The sequence below is a fragment of the Pocillopora damicornis genome, chromosome 13, assembly GCF_964200805.1.
Source record: "Pocillopora damicornis chromosome 13, jaPocDami1.2, whole genome shotgun sequence".
NCBI classification, from domain to species: Eukaryota; Metazoa; Cnidaria; class Anthozoa; order Scleractinia; family Pocilloporidae; genus Pocillopora; species Pocillopora damicornis.
Genome location: NC_142682.1, coordinates 14,606,493 through 14,632,770, shown reverse-complemented (window position 1 = coordinate 14,632,770; position 26,278 = coordinate 14,606,493). Strand labels below are relative to the sequence as shown.

General features: G+C 37.6%; 4 protein-coding genes across 7 annotated transcripts in view; 3 read left to right on the top strand and 1 right to left on the bottom strand.

The window, feature by feature from the left end:
• Positions 1–246: 246 nt before the first annotated feature.
• On the top strand, positions 247–1,997 carry LOC113684517 (trace amine-associated receptor 9-like). Its single transcript, XM_027201909.2, has one exon. It carries the CDS (start codon positions 929–931, stop codon positions 1,964–1,966), a length of 1,038 nt encoding a protein of 345 aa, XP_027057710.2. The 5' UTR covers positions 247–928; the 3' UTR covers positions 1,967–1,997.
• Positions 1,998–3,331: 1,334 nt separating this feature from the next.
• LOC113684524 (solute carrier family 15 member 4) lies at positions 3,332–10,162 on the bottom strand. The gene is made up of 5 exons (XM_027201920.2): positions 8,989–10,162; positions 8,351–8,540; positions 6,637–6,862; positions 5,917–6,081; positions 3,332–4,847 (listed from the first exon to the last, which is right to left on the bottom strand). Exons 1-5 carry the CDS (start codon positions 9,918–9,920, stop codon positions 4,489–4,491), a joined length of 1,872 nt encoding a protein of 623 aa, XP_027057721.2. The 5' UTR covers positions 9,921–10,162; the 3' UTR covers positions 3,332–4,488.
• Positions 10,163–10,192: 30 nt separating this feature from the next.
• On the top strand, positions 10,193–16,444 carry LOC113684508 (polyprenol dehydrogenase). Its single transcript, XM_027201891.2, has 7 exons — positions 10,193–10,403; positions 11,301–11,408; positions 11,953–12,021; positions 12,728–12,944; positions 14,108–14,200; positions 14,556–14,763; positions 14,973–16,444. Exons 1-7 carry the CDS (start codon positions 10,319–10,321, stop codon positions 15,150–15,152), a joined length of 960 nt encoding a protein of 319 aa, XP_027057692.2. The 5' UTR covers positions 10,193–10,318; the 3' UTR covers positions 15,153–16,444.
• Positions 16,445–16,757: 313 nt separating this feature from the next.
• Positions 16,758–26,278, top strand: part of LOC113684523 (protein inturned) — a 32,125-nt gene continuing 22,604 nt past the window's right edge. The window contains exons 1-3 of one of the 4 annotated variants that reach the window (XM_089191805.1): positions 16,774–16,918; positions 17,028–17,167; positions 20,882–21,073. The gene's annotated coding sequence lies outside the window, so the exon portion shown is untranslated. Of the gene's footprint in view, positions 16,919–17,027; positions 17,168–20,881; positions 21,074–21,802; positions 21,871–26,278 lie in introns of those variants that run through there. The other 3 variants (XM_089191803.1, XM_089191811.1, XM_089191802.1) reach the window with 3 other exon arrangements.

The following is a 26,278-nucleotide window of genomic DNA, read 5'->3' as shown; positions in this document are numbered from 1 at the left end:
AGGTTCAAGATGGAGGAGAAAAAGGAGTGGGAGGTGATAAAATAGTGCCATAGGAACACGATAGCTCGTGTTCGACATTTTAGGTGTTTAAATGAGAAACAACGGGCTGTACCATAACTATCGTTATCATCATCATCATCATCATTATCATCATTACTGTAATTATAATCATAATTATTATTATTAGAAATATTGTTAATATTATCATCTCTGTTATTATTATTTTCATTCTTGTTAATGATTTATCATCACTATCGTCTTAGTCACTTTGAATCACAGCTGCTTCTTCCCAGGAGATAGTATTAACCAGCTTAGGCAACCATAGAAATAAATCTCCTATAAGTGATCCACTGATACCGGATGCAATATCTACCATTTTTAATTGGTGCTATATTTCCCAGCGAAATAATCTTATGCAAACACAAATAGCCCACACAATTTTGCGGCACAAAATCTGTATAAATCTAAACAGTCCTGCTGGTAGCATGGGCTACTCTGTAATAAAGGTCCAGACGATTATGTAGGTGTTATTTGCTTACACCCAACTAAAATGCTCGAAAATATAATTATCATTTGAGAATTCCTGCAAATTAACTTTCTTGTTGAGAGAAATCGTTTTTTCGTGATGTGTCATTCTTCGAACTTGCCAACTTAACTATCTAAGCGAATTCTGCAGAAAATCTTATTCAGGAGAAAAGAACCATTGTAGAACTGTGAAACCGAATTTATTTTTAAACACAATCAGCACTGTCTGGACTGTATATGGAACACGTGTTAAACAATTAACAGGAAACAATAATATTCATGATTGGTCCTTTTCTTGCAAGATAAATCTTTAACAACCCATACACGATTGGAAAATCCAACGCTTTGAGTAACACTTCGATCATTCACGTTTCTAAATATTAGACAGAACTATCTCGTGTAAATGTCGGAGACAAGTTTACCTGCGAGCAACGTATCATTAGAAGATTGCAATCACCTTAGCTACGCGGCCTGGCAGCCAGGGTACCTCACAGGAGGTGTTCACCACAACCTAATCGCTGTCATCTGCATTAATTCTATCTCAGCCATTGCAGCCATCCTGTCAAATGCATTAGTCGTCGCAGTCATAGCGACGAAACAACAGCTAAGAACTCTCTACAACATTCTCCTTGCGTGTATGGGGGCAACGGATTTAATGGTTGGCATGTTGGTACAACCCTTGTTCGTGGTGTCAGAAATCAAGCACTTGAACGGTTTCGCACCGTTTTGCGCGCTTGACACTGTAGTTTCGGTGACTTTCTATGGATTTTGCCTCGCGTCGGTTGGCCATCTCGTCTTAATCAGCGTCGAACGCTTCGTCTTCATAAAGCTACCCCTCAGATACGAAGAAATTGCCACGGAGAACAGAATGATAGTTGGTGTTCTAACGGTCTGGATCGTGTCAGCATCGTTTTCAATCTCGATGATAATGATGGCCTCTAGGAATGAGTTAGTAGAGAACCAGCCATTACTAACCATCTTCGAACTGCTGACAGCCTTTATCGTTTTTGTTTACATTGCTGTCATTGTATACACTTGTGTGGTAGTCTTAATGGAGTCCCAAAGGCAAAAGCGCCGTATGCAGACCCACCAGTTGTCCGCGGAGGAGACCCAGCAACTCTGGAAGAATAACAAGGCAGCTTATACCTTTACAATCATTGTAACAGGGCTACTGTTCTCGTACATGCCCACACTTGTGCTTAATATATACGCAGCTATATCAAATGATTGGGTGGAGCCTCACTTATTGTACGTTATTTCATCATGGTCTTTCACGTCTGTCTTGCTAGGCTCGCTTCTTAACCCCTTGATTTACTTCTGGCGAATTGCAACACTTCGCCGTGCGTTTCTCGACTTCATGCATATTGGCACGGTACATCCCCCGCAGGATAATCAACCACACCTTTCCAGAGAAGCTTGGTCGGTAGCCAATACTAGCTAAGCCCTGCCCAAAGGACAAACAGCATCCTATCGAGGACATGTAATATTCCAACCAAAAAAGATAACATTCCGAAAAAAGTAAAAAACGCTTTTCGGTTGTTATTAAAGTAACAATCTCGCTTTCAGCATAGAATCTGTATAGATGTCAAACATCTCGCTGATATGTGTGCTACCCTGTATTTAAATTCCTAGTAAGTGCTAAGCCGGTTCTATAGCTAAAAACAGATGATTGTGTACGTGTCATTTGCTTGACCCAACTGATTGCTCTGCGAAGTACTGGTGCTTCTGTTTTGCTTAACTTCTTGCCTGGGAGAAGTGGTAAATTTTTCAGAAATAATAATTACAATAATAATAATATGATACTAATAAAACTTATAATAATTATGATAATACAAGGAATTGAAGATTAAAAATTTGAGACCGATTTCATTCCTACAAAATTCTTGGTCGAAAAAATATTCTTATAACCTTAAGTCGAATTAATAGGCCTTTTTACCAAGCGATCTCGTAATTTCATGCAGCCTTCGATCATTATCGTGATATTCAGTACAGTATATTACTTAAAAGAAGAAACAAACACATGGATTGAAATTTTCCAATCTTAGGACACGCTCTGCAACTTTGCACCTGTTTCTAGTGAAGTTCGCCGCTTGATTGACAACAGCAGAAAACGAGTTTTCAATACTATTGTCATTGTAGTGTGCATGTCATTAAAAAGAGCAAAATAGCTTTATTTTATATATAATATATTTACGCTTAAAAAACCGAGACTGATTCCATTCGTTCAAAATTCTTAGTCGAAAAAATTTCCTCGTGACCTTTTGACGCTCTTTTTCGAATTACTGGGCCTTTCAAACAAGCGAACACAAAGAATCCACGCGATCTCATAATTTTATGCCGTCTTCGATCATTATCGTGATATACAGTACAGTTTATTACTTTAAAAAGGAAAGAATGCACATGGATTGAAATGTTCTAATCTTATGACACACTCTGCAACTTTGCACCTGTTTTTCAGTGAAGTTCGCCGCTTTATTGACAGCAGCGAAAAACGAGTTTTCAATTACACATACGTTTACCAGCCTGGGTAACTTGTCACCACGGTCTCATGTCATTACAACTTTCCTCAAACAATGTCATATGGTTACTTAGTTATGATCACGGTGTTCAGACGTGAGGGACCAGAGTAATTAACGGGGGTACAACCCTGATAAGTACCTAATGTGCACAGAATTAATCGAAGCTAGATTTGGCCTTGGTGAAAGGACATTGATCATTTCAGTGACATTGGACATCGATGACTTTCTTTGAATGCTGTGTCCAGTGGTTGGAGAATTCCAGAAACCAGAAGAAAAGGTCACAAATGTTTTGTTAAATTTGTACTTTAATTATCTATATCTTCATCATTATTATCATCATTACAGTTTCTGCCACTATTACTTCTATCTTTATCGTTATCGTTATCATTACCGTTGTCAGTGTTATTATCATTCAATGGTAGATCTAAGGGAGGGGCCCTGGGGGGTCCGGGTCCCCCTCCTTATTTTGGGTTTACAAAAAAAAAAGAATCGAAGAAGGAAGAAAAGTCAGTAGGGCAAGCGACAAAAAACTGCCCGTCCCCCCTAGATCAAGGTCTAGATCCTCCACTGTCATTATCATTATCATAATCATCTTTATCGTAATTCTACGGCCACAGAGTCAAGTCATTTTGTAATCAATATTGATATCTATTTTACTAAGATGTTTCTTTACTCCTAATAAATTGTTAAAATACTTGATGGTTAGCATTGTTTAGTGGCTATATCTGTGGCACAGATCAATTCTAAATAAAAAATCCATAGTCACAATGTCCATGTATTAAAAAAAAAAGCGCACTTCCAATTTAGAATAAATATTTTAAACAGTGAACACAGTTTTGCCACGAGCTAGTGTAGATTGTCGCTCGCAACAAACTGATTAACAAACAGAGACGGAAATTAAGGAAGGTTTAAACACAGTTAGCCATACTGGAAACCCAAGCACCGTTCTCATTATCAATTTCTGATTCGTTACAACACTGCGCTGTGGACATTTTTAAACACGAAAATTATTAGTCTGCCTTGTAGAGTTTTGTTGGTCCTTTTCTCAATAGTATCCAGTTTGATTTGACGAAGAAAATTTGTCTTCACGCAGAATTTAAATTGTGAAAAGCGATTTCCCGTGCATTTTAGAAATGAAACAAGTACTTGATTTAAGAACTGTAAACTGAAGTATTAACATCACAATGCATGGCTAATTTCCATCCGCTTGAAATGAGCAATAAAGGTCCACCTTAGCTTATTCGAACAACATATATTGTATTGTATCTTTCGTTTAATGATGTTCGGAAACTAATTTTCAGCGTACAATACTTTACGTATACAAGCTTTCCAATCTGAAACATTACAACAACTTCACATCCAAACGCACTTCCAATTTAGAATAAATATTTTAAACAGAGAACACAGTTTGTCACGAGCTGAGCTCCACAAATGTGTTATTTTTTTAATCAACCCCGGCATTTGAAAGCTGACCTTGTGTCGAAGTCTCTTCATTGACCAGCACTTGGTGTTTAATTCCATTTTTGTCAGGTCCAATATCACAAGTATATCCTACAATAGAAGTCAAAAGTGCTGTTGCGACCATCACTACTGCTAACAGCCAGTAATAGTAGGCAACTTTGTCGTTACCCAAATAGTAACTGAGTGCCCCTTCCCTGGCTCTAGGGTACCACCCCCAAAGATAAGCGGTAAGCGCTAAAATGCCAAGACTCAGCAGACTTCCAATACTTATCATGATATTAAATACTGCAGATGTCACACTTTGTGGTGTGACTGGGCACATGATGAACACCATCTGAAGTCCTAGAGTTAAAATCAGATAGTAAATACGTGTAAGTTATACTAAAATGATCAGTAAAACAAGTTGAACTTGCTACAAATTAAAATATCTAAACATAGAAGTGATATGCCATGAATCTAGGGTAATGTACATAAATCAAATTCATATTAGCCAAAGCAAAATAATTTATGGCATCCAATTTGAATTGCCATTGTTCTAGACTAACTAGCCTCTCATAGATGCGATAATTCTTTTGTATTCCTCGTGAAGATGAGGCTAGTCACTCCAGAACAATGGCAATTCAAACAGGACGCTATATTTCAATTCAGTGCAGAGCGTTAACTAAATGATGAAGAACCCATACAAAACAGGAAACATTAAGTCTAACTAGAAGGATCTTCTAAATGGTTTTAAAATGAGTGTGAAAACCCTCCAGTATTTGCCTTTTTACATACATTGGTTAACTGCATTATTTTTTATTTCCTTTTACATCATTTTCCAAGTAAAGAAAGTACACAAAAAAAATTCAAAATGCAATGATTATGTAGATGCTGTAAGTTATTATGGAAATGTGAGGTTTGGGAGGAAGGCTTATCAAAACAGGAAAAAACCAGGTGAAAGGCAGGAAATGCTTCCCTGCAGGGCTGTGAATTGGGCATAAAAGATGAAAGCCAACACACTTTGAAAGATACTGTCTAAGGCTTCATCAGCTTCTTCGGTCATAAAGTTACTGTACCATTAATAAGAAGATAAAACGTATAAAAAAGTGTAGATAATTGTGATGGCACTGCCTTGTTCATAGCTGTCTAAATTTAAATACATACATTTTTTTATTTGGTTTTGTTATTCATTATAATTATTATTTGTTTAATTTTATTTTGCAACACACTTGAATTACTTACAATACATTATGGACATCACTTACGAGCTATAAATACATAATATAATGCAACATAAACACTACCATGTTATCTAATTCATACCCTAAAATTCTTTTGTCTATACTTTAGATTCCCTGTTTAAATTCAATTCAACAAGATTAAACAGTGTCTGGTAAATGTATAACATGAACAAGACAGTACACTGCCTTACCTGGAATACTTGTGAAGACTTCACTCATACCCATCAGGGTGTACTGTGGAATTTGCCACCAAATAGAATAGTCTCTCACCACAGGGTATCTTTCCCCACTGGCAGTATGATTGACAGAACCAGCATCAAAAAAACTGTTTGTCATTTCTTTTTCAACATAACCAGCTGTAGAGTGAAAAAAGAAAGGTCAAAGGAGTGTCGAATGTGTAAGATTTTAGCAGCCACCAGCACCACCCTTTTGAAGCAGACTATATGTACACTGTACATGACTGTTTCATTACTGATTTTCAATCTTTGACAGGTACAAATATGTATATTGGCATTTGAAAGCATTTGGTACAATTATTTTTCTTTAAAATCAGCCCTTACTGATTGTGATACATGAGGAAGATGTAGTAAAAGTTTTGCAGGTACAAATTACATGAAATTTGTGCATTTTTACCATGGGTAAATCTAGGATTTACTGTAGTAATTAGGAGCGTTTGGATAAATGTCTACCAAAAAGAGGGCAATCCATGGAAGGGTGAGGGGCGATGCCCCTGCCAAGAATGTTGAAATTGAGATCTTAAAAAAATGATTTCTCATTTTTTTCAGGGATAACTATTGTTATAGAAAAAATTCCCAATAATTGCATGTGTTAAGATGTTTTTCAAATTCAGTGTAGGGAGTTCGACCAAAACACCTGAACCACCTTTGAATCTGCCCCAAACTTGTACTCACCCATTCCAGCTGAACCAGCGGCCAGGAACATTCCTAAGATGACCTTTCCAAGGATGGAGACATTAATACCACACCCATTCAGGCTGGGATATATAGCTCTCTCCAGCATCGGAACAAGGATCAGAAGAATAAAAATCTCACAGAGACTTGGCCAAGCAGCAGGGATAATAAACCCTCCATATTCAGCCTTGAGGTGAAGACCTTGCAGGATAAATGTGCTGTAAAGCTAATTAAATAAATTGAAATTCAGTTTCAGTTGAAAATATGAATGTCAATAACAACATTGTGGGTTTTAAAAATTTCCATTTGTCCCTCCTTTTGTCTTTTGCAATGTACACAGACTCACAGATGTAAAATGAGGACTTCAATTGATTGATTGGACTGGCTCATTGACTGCAGACTGGCTGACTGTCTGATCAATTGACTAACTGACTGACTGACCAACTGAAAGACTAAATGACTGAGAAAAACTGACTATAACTGAGTGAATGACTAATTGACTGACTAAGGGTCTTTCCATGCAAGCAAAAAAGTACTGTTTTCAGTTGTTTCTTCAGACAATTTTTCTGTTATCACTAACATTTTACAACTGCAAATGGTTTGTCACGTTAAAAAACTTTTGCCAAAGCCGACAAATCTTCAAACACACTGCTAGCATGTAATTGAACTGAAATAAATTGCAAAATTCGGGAATTCTAAAATAATTTAAAACAACTTAGGATAAATCCTGTAAATTGGAGGTGGAATACTTTCAATTGGCAAACTATGCTGGCTCATCTTATGAACAGGTCAGGAGCTAGTGGAATTTAACGGCTTTTAAATTTTTATTGCCTACCAGATACAAAAACATGTAATGACAAAATTTTCTCTTTGATTTTGTCAGGAAAATTCTAGCTTTGAATGTTGAGCTTTGTCTGCTAGTGTAGAGAGGCCCTAACTGGCCAACTAACTGTTTGACTATTTTGTAACTAATTGGTTGCTTGATTGGTTGACAGAATGACTGACTGATTGATTGACTGACTGACAAACTGACTGACTGACTGACCAACTGATTGACTGACTGACAAACTGACTGACTGACTGACCAACTGATTGACTGACTGACCAACTGACTGGCTGACCAACTTGCCGACTGACCGACTGACTGACTGACCAACCAACAGACTGACTGACTGACCAACCAACAGACTGACTGACCAACTGACCAACTGACTGAATGACTTACTAACCAACTGACTGACAGACCAACTGACTGACAGACCAACTGACTGACTGATTTATCAAATGACTGACCTACTGGCAAACCAAACCACCAACCAAATGTTACTTTGAATACTTGTTGACTTTGTGTATTTTTGTCTTTCTTTCTTCTTTTATGATTTCTATGTTTGTTAATAGGCTTATTGAGTAATTGACCAACTGATCCCAAAATTGATTGTAAACAAAAATCAGTCACCTTTCTCATTCTAGAATCACTTTGATGGCCTTCCATTGCAAAATGATGAACTGTTAGAGTAGTGTTTGATTACACACCTTGAATTTTTTTATGTCAATTAAAAATTTTTCTTTGATTGTAATATAATAGTATCAATACAAACTCTCATCTACAGCGTACATAAACATCAAACTAACAGAAGTCTTTGCAGCTCTACATCACCAGAAGATGTTTAGCTGTAAAATTTGAAACATGTCTTAAAACCTCATTCTCAGTTACCTGAGTATAAATCATCCAGTATGGAATTAAGAGCAAACAAAACACAACAGCTTTCTTCAATGCCCTGAGTTCATTCACTTCAGAATCCATAAATGTTCCACCATAAGCCACCAGTGCCATGTCCAGCCAGTCTCCACCACTTGGAGAAAAATCACTCTCTGAAGTACAAGTACTTCTTGGAATTAACTCCCTTTAAGAAAAACAGGACAAAACAAATGAACAAAACAAGAACAGACAGATGAACAAAATACGACAGAGAAAATATCAGTAAAGACAGTTATCAAAATTTTAAGCAGCGTATGAAAGTTGACAGCCAGGCCTTGAATATCAAAGGCAGAGTTAAAAGATTTTCTGTTTACAGCTGTAGGTTTCCAGATTGCCAAGATCTCAAGTTGCTTGGTGTGGAAAAGTGAGATTATCAAACCCATAGCCATTGATTGTGACGCCGCTGGCATCACCTACCTGGCATCAAGCTCCCCTGTAAACTTGTGTAAAAGATGTGTAATCCTGTATTCTAAGCGTGAGGGGGGGGGGGGGGGAGGGAGGAGAGGGGGGAGAGGTCCCTGTTACTAGTGGTCAGCATGTGAGCATACTCAAAATCTATATCATTCTTTATTTTACAAGCCCAGGATGACTACCTCTCTTCCACTTTAACAGCTTTTCTCCTTGACCAGGCTTGACGCATAATAAGCCACATATTCCTGAGCCCAGTGCCACGAGGCCTGTCAATGGCGAAATGCTTGCGACAGCAAAGAAATATTGCAAACGCTATTGTCAGTGAAAAAGCAGGAATACCAAACCCTATGGTGAAGCCGTAACACCACTTCATTTGTTGAATATACGTAACACCAGCCAGACACAGCAACGAAATCACATTGGACATCCAATAAAAACAATTAAACAACATCTTGTTCTCCTGCACTGGTGCATCTCTCTTAAGCTGGTCTGCCCCAAAAGCAGATAAATTCGCCTTTACAGCTCCCTCTCCAGCACAGATACTCAGTAACGCCACGAGTAAAATAATTAAAATCCAAGGCTGGTCTATTCTATCTCGAGGTTGCCCATTCTCGAGGTAAAAGTATCCCATTAAAAAGGCCACAAGTACAAGAGTTAAAGCACCAAAGAAATAAACCAGGAAGCCACTCACGATGGTATTGTAGCGACCAAAACGCGAATCACCCATTATTCCTGTTAGAGCACACATGAACCACGAAATTGATGAAAATGTCATTACACTTGCCACTGACAAAAACATAGTCCAACCACAACACTTGTTCAGGAACAAAACGAAATTGATGAGTATCCCATAGTATGCAAACCGTTCAAAAACCTCGATCAAAATTAGCATCAGTACTGGAGTTCGCTTCATGTTTCGAAGTCTTCTCTGTATCTTTCGCGAAACAGCTTTCCTAAATTGACGTTGTTTTGCCTTGATCTTTTCCCGCAGAAGCGGCGAAGTCTCTTTCAATTCTGTTTCTATCGGCGGTGAAGAAATAAGACCATCAGGCGATGTAATGTCAGGATATTTCCCTAAAACGTTCCCTGGATTAACTTTAACAATAAGAGGCATACTGTTGATGTAATGTTCTTTTTCTGAATGAGCGCCGTGCGAATGAAGAAATAAATGTACTTCGTAAGATCATAGAGTCCGTGGACATTCTAAGAAAAAACGAAACGGTGACTTGTCTTGTCATGAAGCAATTTTGTTTCCGGAAAGAAGGGATTGTTCCGGTTAATAATTCCTAAAGTCTCCTGAACGAGAACCAGACAAAACCGATCCGATCAAAACGCTAAAATTGTTTTCTCTCTCGAGGGACTGGTAGCGAGAATCCCTCTCAGTCGTGAGACAGTCTTATCTCTCTTGTCACGCAATATTCAAACTTCAGAAAACAATAATATCAGCTACTCACACAGAATACAGTTGTTTGGGATCTAATTATTTACGGTCCGTACTTCTTGATCTTAATTATGGCGAGTGCGATGCTTATGAACTACTTGAATGGCGCCAAAGTCCTCATGAAACAAGTTTTTTCCAAACACAATTCTCTTGAAGGTAAATTGGTGTCCTTGAAACACTGTAATTTTTTCCAGCCTTAACTGTATGCAAAGATAAACACATTTTTAAAAAGATTCAGGTTACTAAAATAAAACAACAACAAAAAAAGCGGAGAAAAAGCTACGTGTAAATATCATATCATTCGAGATATCAACCATTATACATGCACATGGTGTTCTTTAAATTCATTCACCATGTGCTTTGATATTTACATCGTTATCATCCTCAATATTATCACCACCTTGTCTTCCCTTATTTTTCTTCGGTAAAGTTAAAGCTCCATACTATTGTAAAACAAATCTCTTTTCCCAATGGAAATGTACTGTTTTTGTCATTGTTTTCTCTGTTCAAGAACTAAATGCATAATGTAGGATGGGGCTGTGCAGAAATTTTACCTTTTAGTCTTTATGTTTCATTTGTATTTCACGCAGTATTTACTATTATAATAATAACACTTCTTACATAATATACAATCATGTGACTTACTACATATTGCATAGTTGGCTAATCATCGTCATCAGGTGTGCACATTCATTGCATGTGTTTCAGTGTAGTATCTGATCTGCCACCTGTCAAGAGGGCAAGGCCAGTTCTAACAAGAGGACATATCTATGAACATTCGCATCAAATTTTAACCTTTTTTTTAGTTATACCACTGAAATTACTTCTGCTTATTTGTGATTTTGCAAAATTTTGTGCTATGGAAAATTGCTGACTAGCCCTCCTGAGATTGTTTTGTCAGACAATGAGTCTTAAGATTTTTAAGCTAAGACATTGAGGTTTTTTCATTGCCATTACATCTATAAACCTAGGCCCCCACCTGCCCTTTCCCTTTTCCAAAGCTTGCATCTTTCTTAATTTATGTTTCATTTAATAAGATTTTCTTGAATACAGTGATTCCTAATTTGGATGGAAGGGTTGCTATAGTAACTGGAGGGAACAAGGGCATTGGTCTTGAAACAGTCAGAGGGCTTTGCAAGGCACAGATGACAGTTATAATTGGTAATGACCTTTTTGGCTTTATCCAGTAGTTTTGAAGTATTTGACATAATTGAATGTGTTCATGCTGTAACTGTTTTGTAATTTATGAACTTATAGTTTATTACCCTTTCACTCCCAAGATCTCATTGCATGGTAACACTCCTCACTGTCTGTCATACAATTCTTTTTATGACGTTTCAGAGAGTTTTGCAGTGGATCAACTAATAATCCCCTAACTGATACTTTCCTTATTCTCATCACTTGTCTGATTGATTTTGTATTGAAAATATGTGGAGAAATTTTGTCGTGGTCACTCATTGAAGTGATGAAGATTTGAAAAAAAGATCTAGAGGTTATAATGGTACTGTTTGTTGCATGAAAACAAATAAGCATTAATTTTCAAATTAACTTTAAACAAGAGCTGTTTACTAGTTAGGAGGGTAAAGTTAACTTTCCTTCATTTCAAAGGGCTACTGAAAATATTCCGCCTGGTAAACTCATGTAAAAATGAAGTATAATCCTGTATTTGTATAATTCTGTTTTGAACATGTTAATTTTTCTTAAGCTTGTCGAGATACAGCAGAAGCAGAGAAAGCAATCAAAAAACTAAGGGAGGAGTTGCCACAAGCTGAAGGTAAACTCTGAGTGCAGAGCTCTGGTAGCAGCATTATTAACCCCAACTATTAAAAGAAATTAGAAGATCCACTTAAGGCCTTGATGTTACAAGTTGCAATTTTGAATGCAACATAACTTGAGAAACAACAAAGTCATGAAAATCAATGTACATGAAGATTGTATATTATTTTAATGGAGTGAAAATTACACATCAAAAATTTTGGCCACCTCTTAATCAGGAGAAACTTGAAACTTGAAAAGAAAATAAAACAATAGATTGTAAGAGTTGTAAAATGCCTGGAAAAAAGTGGAGCAAAAGTTATTCTACATCTCCCCGCCCCCACCCCCCGTCACATTTATCTACTTACCTAATGTTATTTTTTCTTAATAAATTAAGACTCATTTTAGTTCATGATAGTTCACTATCTCCTGAATGGGAAATCATTCTGATCAATTGTTGAAAACTTGAAATATTGAAATTATGTTCTTACAACCACATAAAATATAAAATTTGTATTTCAATCAGTTTTTATATTCCTTCTTCCCAATTAATGCATGGATCTGAATATCTGTTACCCACTAGGGATGATTTGAATCCTTATTAACAAACATATATATAATGAAAAATTAGCATTCTGATGTTGAACTTCATTGTGTAAATAGCACCCAGTATAGTAAATTTGATCAGCATCTTTTTTTTTTATTCATCTCTTCATGCAAATCAGTGGAATACATGGAACTTGATCTGGCGAGCCTTGCTTCAATACGGAAATTTGTAATGAACTTCAAGAAAAAAGGACTTCCTCTTCACATCCTTGTGAACAATGCAGGAATAATGATCCCACCTTACAGCACAACTGAAGATGGATTTGAGCTTCAATTTGGGGTGAACCATCTTGGACACTTTGCTCTGACCAATCTGCTCTTAGATGACTTGATCAAGTGAGCGTCTAAGCAAATGATTGACCCAAATGAGCCATTTAACTGTCAGCTCTTCTTAAATATATGATGCACTGAATACTACGCACAATTGGATTGGTTCTTGTGCATGATCTATTATAGTTCAGTTGCATGGACGATGTTCTTCACAATTAACAACATTTGACTTTTTTAACCCTTTAAACCCTAGGAGTGATTAGCAGCTAATTTCTCCCAACAATATCATCCCTGAATCACACATTAACGTCATAAGAATAAAAAAATGATCACCAGGGAAGGAACCTTCTGATTGGCAAACAAATTCACCTTGTCAACACCACCTTGGTAAAGCTATAAAGAACAGTGTGGAGAATTTTGATACTGATGTTAGCGTGTAAAAGGTTAAGAGATAATTAAAACAAATAGATTCCATTTTGACGCAGTGCTTTACAATAATAGATAACAGAAGATGTCAAAATGTGGGAAGAACATTAGTGACACACTCAGCTACACCTCATGTGCCATTTTTCTGTTCTAACTATATTTTTAAGTCATCTGTGATCTACTACAGAACAGATGCACAGCAATAATTTATGGAATCTATTTGTTAATTGATTCTTATCTACTTGCCAAGGCAATGGTAAGAAATTTTAACCAGGAGTTAAGTTTTGCTGAGGATAACTCACCATCAGTTTTGCTGACGCATTTGAGGAAATAATTATATAAGGGGCTAATTAAAGAAGCCAAAAAGGCCTTTAACCCTCTAAATCCCAGAATTGATAAACATGTTACTTTTCCCTCTGATATCCATACATTGTCCTGCAAACAGGTCATGAGAATAATCAAACTTATCAGGTAGAGGTTGTTGTCTTGATCTAACACCAAATTCTCATAACTAATTTACATGGAATTCTGCAGCAGCCAGAGGGGAGAATTAACAATCAGGCCTTGGGATTTAAAAGGTTAAAAAGTCTTATGGTCACATTAGGAACTGCATGTTGATCTTGGTTTCCTTAATTAATATTGATGGAGCATGCTAGAGTATTTTCTATGTAGAATTTAGAAGCTGCAACATCATTTTGCGATTTTTAAATTTAGTTGGCACTACTCTTTTTTGAAGTAACCATTTGCAATCTCTTGTAACACCTTGTGTCCTTATACACACTGTATATCACATTTTTCATCAGGTCTGGTTCACCAGATAGATGCTCAAGGGTTGTCACATTGTCATCTGAGGCACACATTCCAGGAAAAATAAACTTTGAAGATCTCCAGAGCAAGTATGTACCTGTATGTCATGTTCTAGTTGTTAAATTTTTATCATTCAGATACATTGCCCCACTGATTTAAAGCAAAATTCAGGAGGCTTGGTAAAACAGTAGACTGCCTTTTGCACTAGTCAGGAAAAGAAACCATTCTTTGTTTGTGAACAAAGTAAACAGCAAATCTCAGTTCCCTATTAAATATATGGAGGTTTATGCGAGATGGGGAAGAATTTAGGGGGGAGGGGAGGGGAGGCAGTGGGGGAAAAGGAGCACAAAGTATGTGCATGAAGCTGTAGCAGGGCTAGGCAGGGGTTGGGGGCTCGAAATCAAGTGGTAAATTACAAACATTACTTTCTGTTTTCCCCCACAGATATTATTACTCACCCTATTCAGGGTATAGTCAAAGCAAGTTAGCAAATATTCTATTCACTTATGAACTTCAAAAGCGCTTGGAAGAGAGAGAAAGCCCTGTAACAGCTAACGTAGTGCATCCAGGAGTAGTCAATACTGATTTGTTCCAGCATATTCCATGGATCATGAGAATGCCTCAGAATGTATTAGCTTATTTTCTTTTTAAGGTAAGATTTCGTTAGAGTAGTGAAAAAATCTCTCCCTCAGAGGCCTACTTAGGGTCAACAGATCTTAATATTGCCGATCTGATCGCAGGTCTGTGCTGCCTACTCAGTTTCAAGACACACAGACTCAAGCATGGTTAAGACATAGTACAAGACAATAGTTAAGACAATAACTTGCAGGTTTACCAAGCTGTAGTTACCATTTCTTCCAGACTCCTGTGCAAGGGGCAGAAAACAGTATTTACGTTGCGTTATCTCCAGAATTAGAAGGCAAGGGAGGTAAATATTTCGTCAACTGTCAATCAACACAATCTTCAGATGAGTCATACAGTGAAGATGTTCAGAGTAGACTTTGGAAAGCGAGCTCTGAGCTTACCGGCATACCGGAATGAAACAATTGACTGTGTAGCAAAATATTTTTAGATTAACTGTGCAAAAGGGCAGTTTTCCTTTTTTTTGCCGAAAAATAACACAAAAACATTATTTTCTTCCAGATTAAGATCAAACTAATGCAAAATACGTATATTTATTAATTTTATCATATAAAAAATATTAGAGTCAGACAGTTATTATTGTGTTAGAGTTGTGTCAGTGGTAGAACACTTGCGGCTGCGGCAGCAAAGAAATACTTAAAGTGAAAAAGTAGGAAAACCAAACGCTATAGTGAAGCGGTAACATCACTTCAGTTGTTCAATATATGTAACACTAGCCAGACGCAGCTGGTGTTAGAGTGCACTAACACTGGCCAGTCAAGTTTATCGAAATCTGATTGGGACAAGTAATGAGCTGAAGGAGACGAAATGATTATCAGTCTTGGGATAAACTGGTTCATTTAAATCCAAGAGAGTTACTGATGGTCACACAATCAAACTTTATCACATGTTATTGATTGTTGACGGACGAAATCGTAATAATGATGATTGAGGGGTTGTGGATGGATAAATGGATGGATGGATGGTTGGGCGAACTGCCGGATGGACATACGGAGGGATGAATGAGCTGACTGTCTAATTGACTTCATTTTACTAATTAATTGAGTCATTGATTTTCTGTGTTTGAGACATTTTCTTGACCGTTTCTTCCCAAGAACTGAAGATCGTTTTTCAAAAAGTGGAACCTTTGATTACGGTATTTATTTGGAGTGGGCAATTTTATACGATACGGGTTTTACAGTTCTTAAATTTTATTTCGGGCCCTATTTTCACTACTGCTTAAGTAGTGTTCATGACTGCGAAGATCGCTTTCACTTTCATTTCATGAACCGCAGGTCACATATATGGTTTTTCATAAATTTATAGTCATTGATAGGGATCCCATTCCCTTGCCGCGTTTAAACACTCGGTGTTTTAGTTACTAAAAACGAGAACAATACAACACAAAACAAACGTAAATAAAGGATTTATGGTTTTAACAAGGAAGTCTTTAAACGATTTACCCTCAGGTCATTGTAAAATATTTTGGCAACGTTTTCCGTTGTCTGGTACAAGGAACTAGTGCTTCCGGTTGATCACTTTAAGATGATACATAATTAGCAAATCTCAGCGAGGATTTTGAAGATTTCATTCGAGATTTTCATTCAAAACAAACAGTTAAACCACAATTTTGGTAATTTCTTAATTGATCGCTGCGTCTGCAGGAGTGATGGAAAAACGATTAACTTGGAATTAAAGAAGATGAATTACAGATTTTCATTCCATCCTCTTTAACTCGAATATCCACCATCTGGTTTAGGCATTTTGGAAATCCTTTCGCGTATATTTTTGCATATTGCAAAACCATCTGAAAGTTATTTTGGTAGGAAAAAGGTTTTAAATACGACATTTAGGTTTTATCAAAGAAATATGAGGATACTATTCAAGGGGTAAACGTGCGGATAAAAAATTGAAATCCGAAAGGCAGGCTTCCCTGACATGTTGCAAATCGCTTTTTCCGAACAACCCCGAAAGTATTATGTCCATTCCGGCTCATAAGCGTGGGTAAACACAGATCAAGTTTCTGCCAACTTCCATTGCTGTGGCACGTGATTATTTATCACTTGGCCAGAAGTCTTAGATTTTCCTCCAAACTGCAGCTGTCGAAATTCGTGTCCTTTGGTCAGTAAACGTTGGCATACTGGCAAGAACTAAACGTTCTTGAAGTGCGGATTTTGGAATCGCTGGTAAGCAGAGTTTCTTCTTCGCAGTTGGTTCTTGCAGACACTTTCTGTTAGCTTTAAAATCAAACAGCGAGACCATAATCTTTTTTGCATTCTTTTTTGTTTGCTTTAGAGAAAATTCTGTCCTAAACCTGTTTGCTGAGTTTCTGACGATGGCGACCGGTAGCAACGCCGACATTTCCTTTTCAAAACACTGACACTCGGTGCTTGCTTGAAAGATTTGTGGAACGAACCTCTCAAAAGGCTTCCAAGGTATAGTTGTGTTGTTATTTGATGCTAAGTAAACAAAGTTCAACTGAAAATAATCATTTTCGTAACCGAGAAGAATTCAGGTTGTCGTTGTTCGTGGGACATATGCTTTAAGTTACCTGGAAAATGTTTTTTCATTTTGAGGGGAAGGAATTTGTAGGTAAATCTTGTTAGAAAGCTACCCCTCCGACGTCTCTAGAGTGTTTTAACCTAAAAACCACCTGTAACCTATGATTTTAGATAGTCATTCTTGTAGGAGCAATTTGCGAATATGGATCGGTCTGTGTCTAGTTTGAAAAGAAGGAAGCCATATACAAAAGCTAGAACACCCTCAGTTTATGAGACGAGAACTCTTTTGAAGTCGAGGATCCTAGAGCATGCAACGGGAATCTTTAATGTTTGCTATTGACCTCTGGCCAAGCGTGCCTTACGCCTTAAAATTCTTTGTTTAACAGAAAATCGTGATAGCGTCGACGCTGCACTGTGGTGTTTTCAAATTTTTTAAATTAACGCTCGGTTGGGGCTAAAACTTTGTTGACTTTGAATAATACGAATTATAGAACACTTCTCCTCTTAAAGACGATTTGACTTTTTATGCCCTCTAATGTAACATTGAGCACGCAAACAATCAAGACTTAAATTCAATGAAATTCGATGCGTGCGGCTGACTTATATACCTTGAGGAAAGTGGTACCATGATAAATATTTGCTTTTTGTTTTTGTATTACTCCTTTAACTTTATCTGTGTTGGAAAAACAACTTGTTTGGTTAAACTGCACATTGAAGAAAACATAATGCAGCCCATCGCTTTTATATCGGTGTATTATTCTTCTAAAAGGAGGTGTATTTTTAAATCAAGTAATTCTGAGAAAAAACACACACAAAAAAACAATATGGAAATATCAAGAAGGTCAAGTAAGTTGTCATGAATGGCGTCTTTAAATCAATCTTCTTCATTACACCAGGAAACGTGTAACTTACCTATCGTTCAATAGCAAAATAATTAATCCTTAGGTTACTTGAATCAGTCACGCCTTTCTTGCGACTTGATGGAGCTCAGGAACTCCTTTGATCAGCGTTAAGTTCGTTTCAGCCATGGAAAAGGAAAACAAGCGTAAAATTTGCATAACGTTGAGCGATAGAAAAGCTACTTTTTGATCATGACGAAGTTTTTATTTTCTTTTTTCATTAAATTACCCAAGGCAGTGCTCTAGACAATGACCCCAAGTTTAAATCTATCCATATCCTTTTGCATGTTTACCTCTGTCGTTCGCAACGGAGTCTCAAGTAATTAACGGTTCGACCTTATTCTTTCCCGTGTAGCCCTATATTCTGTCAAGAAGCAATGTGGTAGATTGGGAACATCAGTTTTTATCCATAAGCTAAATATAGGCGATAGAAAGGTTCAAGAAGCCAGAGCGCAGGCGCAATCGGATAAAGGACTGCCACTGAGTTGACATCATGACTCAAATTAATCTCATGCCGTGATTTCCAAACTTGCATACTCAAAGGAAGTAGGAGAGTGCTTAATCGCATTTGATATGAAAAGGTTGCTAACCTTACTTGAAAAAACTCTTGATATTGACACAAAACCAAGGGAGCTATTTAAAGCTTACAAATTTCACCTTAATCTGGAAAAGTTACAAAAGATATATAATTCTTCGAAATTCGTTTCATCAAGACCATTTCAGGGGGTACAGTGAGTGCTTTTGACAGAGACCGAAAAAGTGGTTATGTGGGGAAGAAAAAAAACAAAACAGAATACTTGCTACAGAGATCCGGTTGTCCGCGAATAAAGTTAGTTTTAATAGAACGCCTTTTAATCGAGGAATTACCGAGGGCTAGTATTTGTAATAATCCAGAAATTTAATTACACTAAGTCGCAATGGCAAATCAAGTCACAATTGCAAGTGTAATGTTACACGGGAACGGCCAAGCAAGGCTGATAAGATGCGCAGGCGCAGTCCACTTTTTTTCCAAGATGGCGGATGAAGCTTTTTTGTCTCTAGCATATCGGTTCTTTAGATTCCATAGTTTATGTTCATAACCACATGCCCATAACTGGCAAGGTTTTCCATAACCTCTTTTTGACTATCTCCTATCGAGAGTACAGTTAGACCAACTGAAAAATGCACTTATGTGAACTTAAACTCTTGCAAGCCGGTCCAACCTGAGTTTGCATTGACAACGAAGTTAGTATGACTTACAGGTTAATTGAAGTACGAGAGGAACTTGAAAAAGTTCTTTGAGAATAGCGGCAGTCAAGTGTACAAATATCAGGATCAACATGCCATTCATTGAAAACATCCACGTGGTTTTACATGAAATGAGCAATTTATTGCAATAGATGAAACGAAAATGTACCATTCGCTCACTCGAACATATTACCTTCTTCAAAGCAGCAAAGAAGCAACAGAAAAGCGCACAGAAAACTTAACTCGTGAAATCCGAATCCCTACGTAAAAGAACAGAAACTTAAAGCCTTCAGGCTAACCAAAAATCGGAAGATTGCAAAAATGTGCCCTCGATTATTTTTTCAGTCTGCGATGGAAATCTCATTTGGATTTTTCTCTCCTAAATTGGCATTGAAAATCCTAATTAAATGAAGGCGAACGCTAGTTCTTTTCCTCTCTTATCACCTTGTTATGCGGCCTTATCCAACACCTGAGGCTATTTTCAGATTCTGTGCGATGCTAAAAAGGTGAGTGTTTCAAAAATGGACATATTTAGTCGCTTTCGTGGATAGTGATTCAGTCAGTCACGGAATCCAGATCACCTGCTCAACGTTATCCATAAAGACTCTTTTAATTACCTTTTAAAGGTGTAATGGGAGATGTACAACCAATCAGTAGGGTTAAAACAACCCTCGCCAAAAATTATCTGATAAGGAATTTCGCGAGGTTCAAAGGCTACCCCTTAAGCTCAGATATCACACTTTTTTTTTTTTGCATTTCATTTTTTCACTGGTTTTAATACTTCACCAGTTAAAGATTCAGCGAGCGAAAGTCATCTGCCAGATTAATAGAGTTTCATGTTTGCTACCCTGAGATATACTGCTAATCATGTTGTAAACGAAAAATCAATTTTTCAATTTTTAAAAAGAAAATATAATCAGTATTTGTCTCTATAATTGTTGGTGCGTGCTCGTCAAATCCAAGCCACGTTTACAAGGAGAAGGAAGAGAGTAGGCTATTTTTGATGCTTGAATGAAGAGTAAAATGACCAGTTGTTTTGTGCTCGCCTCTCAGGTACTCGTTGTATCAGGAAAACATTGCACTTTCCGTTATACTTGTAAGTGCTGCACAACCACTTAATAGAGATTAGTCGGAAGGAAATATCTCCAAATTTATCAGGAATGAAATGAAGTCAACAGGACTCCGAAATCCGTTGAGAGTAACTCTGGGTGTATTAGGATTATACATGGTCAACAAATACTGTTTTTTTTTTCTTTTTGGCTCAAATTTTCAATTTTCTGAGAAAAGATTGAGGTTTATAGAGCAAAGTTCAAATTTGATCGGATTCAAAGATGAATTTTTGACATCTTACATGCATGATATACAAGTCCATTAAAAAATTGGTAACCCTAAACGGCATTGTTTTTTATATAAGAAAGATCGTGTGAGTAGTTTTGGGAAAGAGAGTTTTTGTTAAGCGTTAGAACGTATGATTTTATTTTGATAAGACCAAATTTCTGTAAGGTTCTTGTTATATTCAAAGGCTGTCCCAAGAGTTCCGCAGAGATCCAATTTCGCTTCTGACGTGGATAATATCATTTGTCACGTCAAGGGAGAGGTCGACTGATATGAATGCACTTGTACTTAGACAAAATAACGATCCCTGGTCATCTCGATTCACAAGATTTGGCAGATTGGTCAGAAATCCAGATTTGGATGCATTAATAAGTGAAGGGTGAGTGGGGCTTACGATTTTGTACGATGCTTGTCTTGGCAACATTGCCAAGACAGGTCACCTGGCCTTGCTCTCTATTGATTCATTTGGAACTGAAAAGAGAAAAATTTTTGATTTTCTCGCCTGGTTCCCTTGAAAGACATACTATGATAGTCAAAATATATCACGTTTTCAGACCACAACGGTTTGAGAACATTACCATTCCGTGAAGGAGATACCTACATAGTGTATGTGGGAGGTATACTTCCCTTCCCCCAAATCCGTCTGACTGCCCCACATAAGAGGATGTGGCAACTTTCACAATTAAAAACACGTAGGTGGGAAAGAAGTCTTAGGATTAGATGGATTAGCGATGATTCAGCACACCTACTGAGACTGACTGAGCCAATTAGAAGCACATTTTTTGGGAAGAAAAGGGAAAAAAAACCTTAATTTGGTTTTTTTTTTCAGTCCATGTCACTTACTGACGCATCAATCCGTACAAGCGGATAAACTGAAACTTATAAACAACTTATTTAAAAACACTCGTTTCTATCAAAGTTTCTGTGAAATTTAAATAGTGGAAATCATCGATAAAAAGCCTCTCAAATAAACGAATTATTCCGTTGTTATTGATCATTAAACGTGAATTTATTCATGGATTAAATGCAAGCAGATTAAAGAACCATAAGGAAATCCAATTATTGACCTATAAGTAAATACAATAGTGCTTGAGGGTCTTCGTGATTCCAAAACATCTGTTTAAAAAAAAAAAAAAAAAAATTAATCCGTGCTCTCAAACACAGAATATCGAGCAGGTAAGTTGTCCAATTATTTTTTCCTATCAAAATTTAGATAGCTTTGTAAGAGTTTCAAGATCAAAGTGTTTGTAGCGCTCTTGCTTGTTCCTGTGCAGCTTGAGCTTCCACGATTTCAAAGCAGACTAATGTTTTTCTTTCTTGGCTAATTATAGCCACATAGCGAACATTTATGGCTCATTTCATCAACACTGTTTCATTCAAATCCAAGAAAATGGGACAAGAATTAGTGTACACTAGGCATCAAATTAGTGTTCTTAATTTGGATCGAAAAATTACCGAAGGATTGCAAAGTCTGACTGATAACTTCTTCGGTAAGACCTTAAGCATTTCTCGTATTTTTAACCGGAAACAAAGCTGTTTAGCGTTATATACCGACAGTGATTCATTTTTGATATACATGTTAGAAAATGAGAGCTCCTTGGGATGGTTCGAGCGGAGTTTCGCCTTGCATGAGTTCGTGGAAACACACTTTGAACTGATTACCTTCTCGTGCTAAAAAAAAATTTGAACAAGCACTTGTCGACAGAAAACAAGGGTGCTCGCGTGTCGGTAATTTCGGGTTTAATAACGAGTTTCAGAAATATTTACATTGAGATATTAGATTTGTATTTCTTCTGCACAGCAGGTTCAAGTTTTCATTCGAATGTTTGCATAATCTACTTCTTCACGCTCGGGCTAAATGACCGTAATGATGAAAAGAAAAACCTTCAGCAACATGCATGAAGGCATAGGTTAATAAGAACGAGGAAAATATTCCCCAAATAAAGGTGATGACACATTCCGATAGGACAAAACATAAGAAAATCACATTTTGGACCTCAGCTGAGAATTTTCTTAAACTCGACTACACAAACAACTATAATTAAGACACTAAGGCTAGGTTCACACGGTACTGGATGAATTTTCCACTGATGGAAAATTCGTGCGTTTGGGCGTTTTGTTCACATGGAACCACGCCAAACGTGGACGTCCAAGCGTTCAAAATTTGGCCGAATTTCAGTCGGTGCAGTCAATAATTTGACCGCCACGATGTGAACACCTTTAACGTCGAAATTTCTGTACGGCGAAGGCGTGGCTGCATAGATGCGTCGTAACCAAGCTAAATAACATGTTTGCAATTTTATATGAAAATGAAACGTGTTGGTTTATTGGTTGAGGTGCTCAGTAATACTACAGCTTTATTGCATAATATTATCTCGCAAATGTGAAGGCCATGCCGAGCTTACTACGCACCTAGGCGACGTTGTGCTGGTGTCTTGATAATGTCAGAAAATCAGGTTTAAAAACGTTGCACATCTATCTGTAAATCGAAGACGTCGAAGCAGCGAAAACACTGGACGCCATTTTGCACTGGGTTAAGAAGCGCTCTACGCATGAGGAGATGGTAAAACACTGAAAAAATTCATCCTGTTATCAGTTTCATCCGAACAGGACGAAACTTTCGCACGGTTCCGTGTGAGCAGAATGTCCGGTCGAAAATTCGTCCGGTACCAAGTAAACGTAGCCTAAATCAAGTTATATGTTGTCAAAACTCAATTGACAATGACTGTAGAACTCTTGAACATTATACTCCATACTGGCTCCTAAAATAGCTGTGAGAAGCAATTACTTTTGGAGAACATTCTTCTCCCTTGTTCTTTTCAAATCAAGCACTAAGTTGGTGACACTAATTGACTTCTAATAACGCCCTTAAAGCGGGGGTTGCTAGTCTTCCAGTGGACAAATGATCACTGATGAAAGAAGACCCACAAACGTTACCTCAACCATGTCAACATAAGTACTAATCCTTCTGTTTAGTCTCAACACTCCCCTCTCCTCCCCTCCCCACTCTTCTCCACTTCAGCCCCACCCCTTCCCCCGAGAAGGGAAGGAAAATTCTTATGAAGCAAAGCATATGAGAGAATTCTTTTAACTGCGGAAATCGATGAATATGGAATCATAATGACGTTTAGCTGTTTGTGCCCTTGCGAAGCCTCAAAATTTTCAGGATTTGACAAGATTTTAACCCGTCACCAAGCGCTACCCACGCGATTCTATAAATAACTGAGCTACAAAGTCAATAGTCTTTGAATATGACCATAATTTGATATCATAGGTATAAGACTACAACTGACCTGCACCCAACCTTAGTCGTCAATAAGAAATAACTAAGTTGTTAGGGTACCGCTGGACATCAAGGGCGAGCAACAAGTTCAAAACCCTTTAAGGCCCGAAAGCTGGTATCAGACCCCCTTTACAATTGAATAACTTTACAAACATCAGAGAGAAGATTATTTTACGATTATATCGAATGTGATTCGCTCGACCACACCTACTGAACTACTCAAAGACTTAAAACTTTTTTTGTCCTAAATTTGATGCCCGTTTCGAATTGCTGATTATTTTAAACTCTTTTCGGCTTCTTTCGCTCACGGCTGTCAGGGTTAGAAACAAACAAACTGGAAACAAATGACAGAACAAAAACAATGAACAAACAAAACAGGAAAACTTCTCTCCGTTTTAGAGGCATGATCTTGATATGAAAGAGTGAGTGAGCTAAGGTAGTTGCGGCTGCGTTTGAACGTATCTTTACAATTCTTTGTTCACACGGGATGCTTTTCCTAACAACGCGTAGTACACTTGCTGTACATGAAACTACAGTATATGGCACAGCCCATCTATCTTCCGAAGCAAAATCGGAACCATGAGCACAAGGAGATCAGTTTTTCCTCTCTGTCAAACGCTCGTAAATGAAACAAAAAGCGTCCCTTATGCGTAACGAAAGTGCCCATCGATTGAGTATATAGTAAAATCAAAATACTGACCACGCGAGCCAATCAGAACCCCCTAAGGCATGGGTAACCGCGCAAGGATAAGCCGCGGTTAACCGCGGGAGACTAAGCTGCGCGGAGTGGTTTGAGTTTTGAATCTATTTTTTTGAGAGGGTGGCTCTTGATTTCTGCACCAATCAAAACTATAACAAAAATATTAAACATGATTGGTTATCACCACCTCGATTTGAGCACCAATAGGACAGAGTACGCTTCAGAGTGATATGACAGTTAAAGGGACAGTTAACACGTCACGCCTGTGCAAGTGGACAGAACGCGTTAAGTGCGCGCGCTGTTGTCTCGCAGTTCGCTGAGTTAACCATCGTTTTTTTGGTGAAAAGTTACAACCGATGTCCGGTTTCTTTCTCAAATTTGTCATAATTTGATTAATTGGTAACAGGACTTCGTGTGGTCTAATTCTGTCTGTAATCATACTCGTGATTAACAAATCGGACTCCCGTATCGCGGCCGTCCGACTTTGTTAATCACTTGTATGATTACAGACCGAATTGGACTCCTTGTAGTCCTATCACCACTCGGGAGTTAAATAAAAGGAAGACAGCAACGCCATGGACAACTTCGGTTAAAAGATAAAATTATATTTTTCCAACGAATCTCGCCATACTCTAAAGTCATTTAGTTTGTTTCTCGCTGTCAAAATTATCTTAAAACTGAATATGGAACACAGCGTTAAAATCAGAAGTACAAATTTAAAAAATTAGCAATCTCCATCGTTGTTCAAGTTCTCCAGACAACGCAAAGTTTGGTCATTTCACGTTATTGTTTTGCAGAGGACGCAAAGAAATTTACAAAGATTTCTAACGCACGTGCACAGCCATTGTTCTGCTCATTAAACCTTTTGTTTAGTGACGTTCCCGTTGCCGTTGCCGTCGCCGTCGTAGCAAACCACGACGGCGACGGCAACGAGGACATGGAAAAACAAAAGATCTAATTGGCAGAACAATAGCTCAACACGCGCGTTTTAAAACTTTGTACATTTCTTAGCCGTCCTATGCAAAACAACAACGTGAAATCACCACAATTTGCGTCGTCAGCGAACTGAAACCGCGACGGCAATTTTTGTAATTTCCATTTGGAGCTCAACGCTTCTTTTATACGTTACGCTGAGGTTGAGGTGTGGCGACGTATGAGACGGTAAACACGTGCAGCCATTTTTGAAATTCTAATTAAAGACAGAAATTCATTCTTTAGTCGAAGTCTTCTTTGGCGTTGCCGTCCTGACTACTTAAGGTCCCTATTATCAAGAAGAGAACGTAACGAGGCAACAGCAATGTAAACTGGATTTTTCTCGACTCTCAGTTAAAAACCGCACCAGTCAAATCACCTTTCGTTACCATGAACACTCTGCAGAGACATAACCCTTTCGATGCTTACGTAACACCCATTTGTTACCGGTTGATCTCCGTTTCCCACTGCAAATCTGTAAGGTTTAATTTCTCTTTTCGATTCTATCTCGCGCTGAACTGGTTGACCGCGGTAAAGATTTCGGTAGATAACTGAATCTTCATTTTGATTTGAGTTTCGCTATGAACTTGTGATGTCATTTTGGCAAGAAGTACTTTTTTTAAAGATAA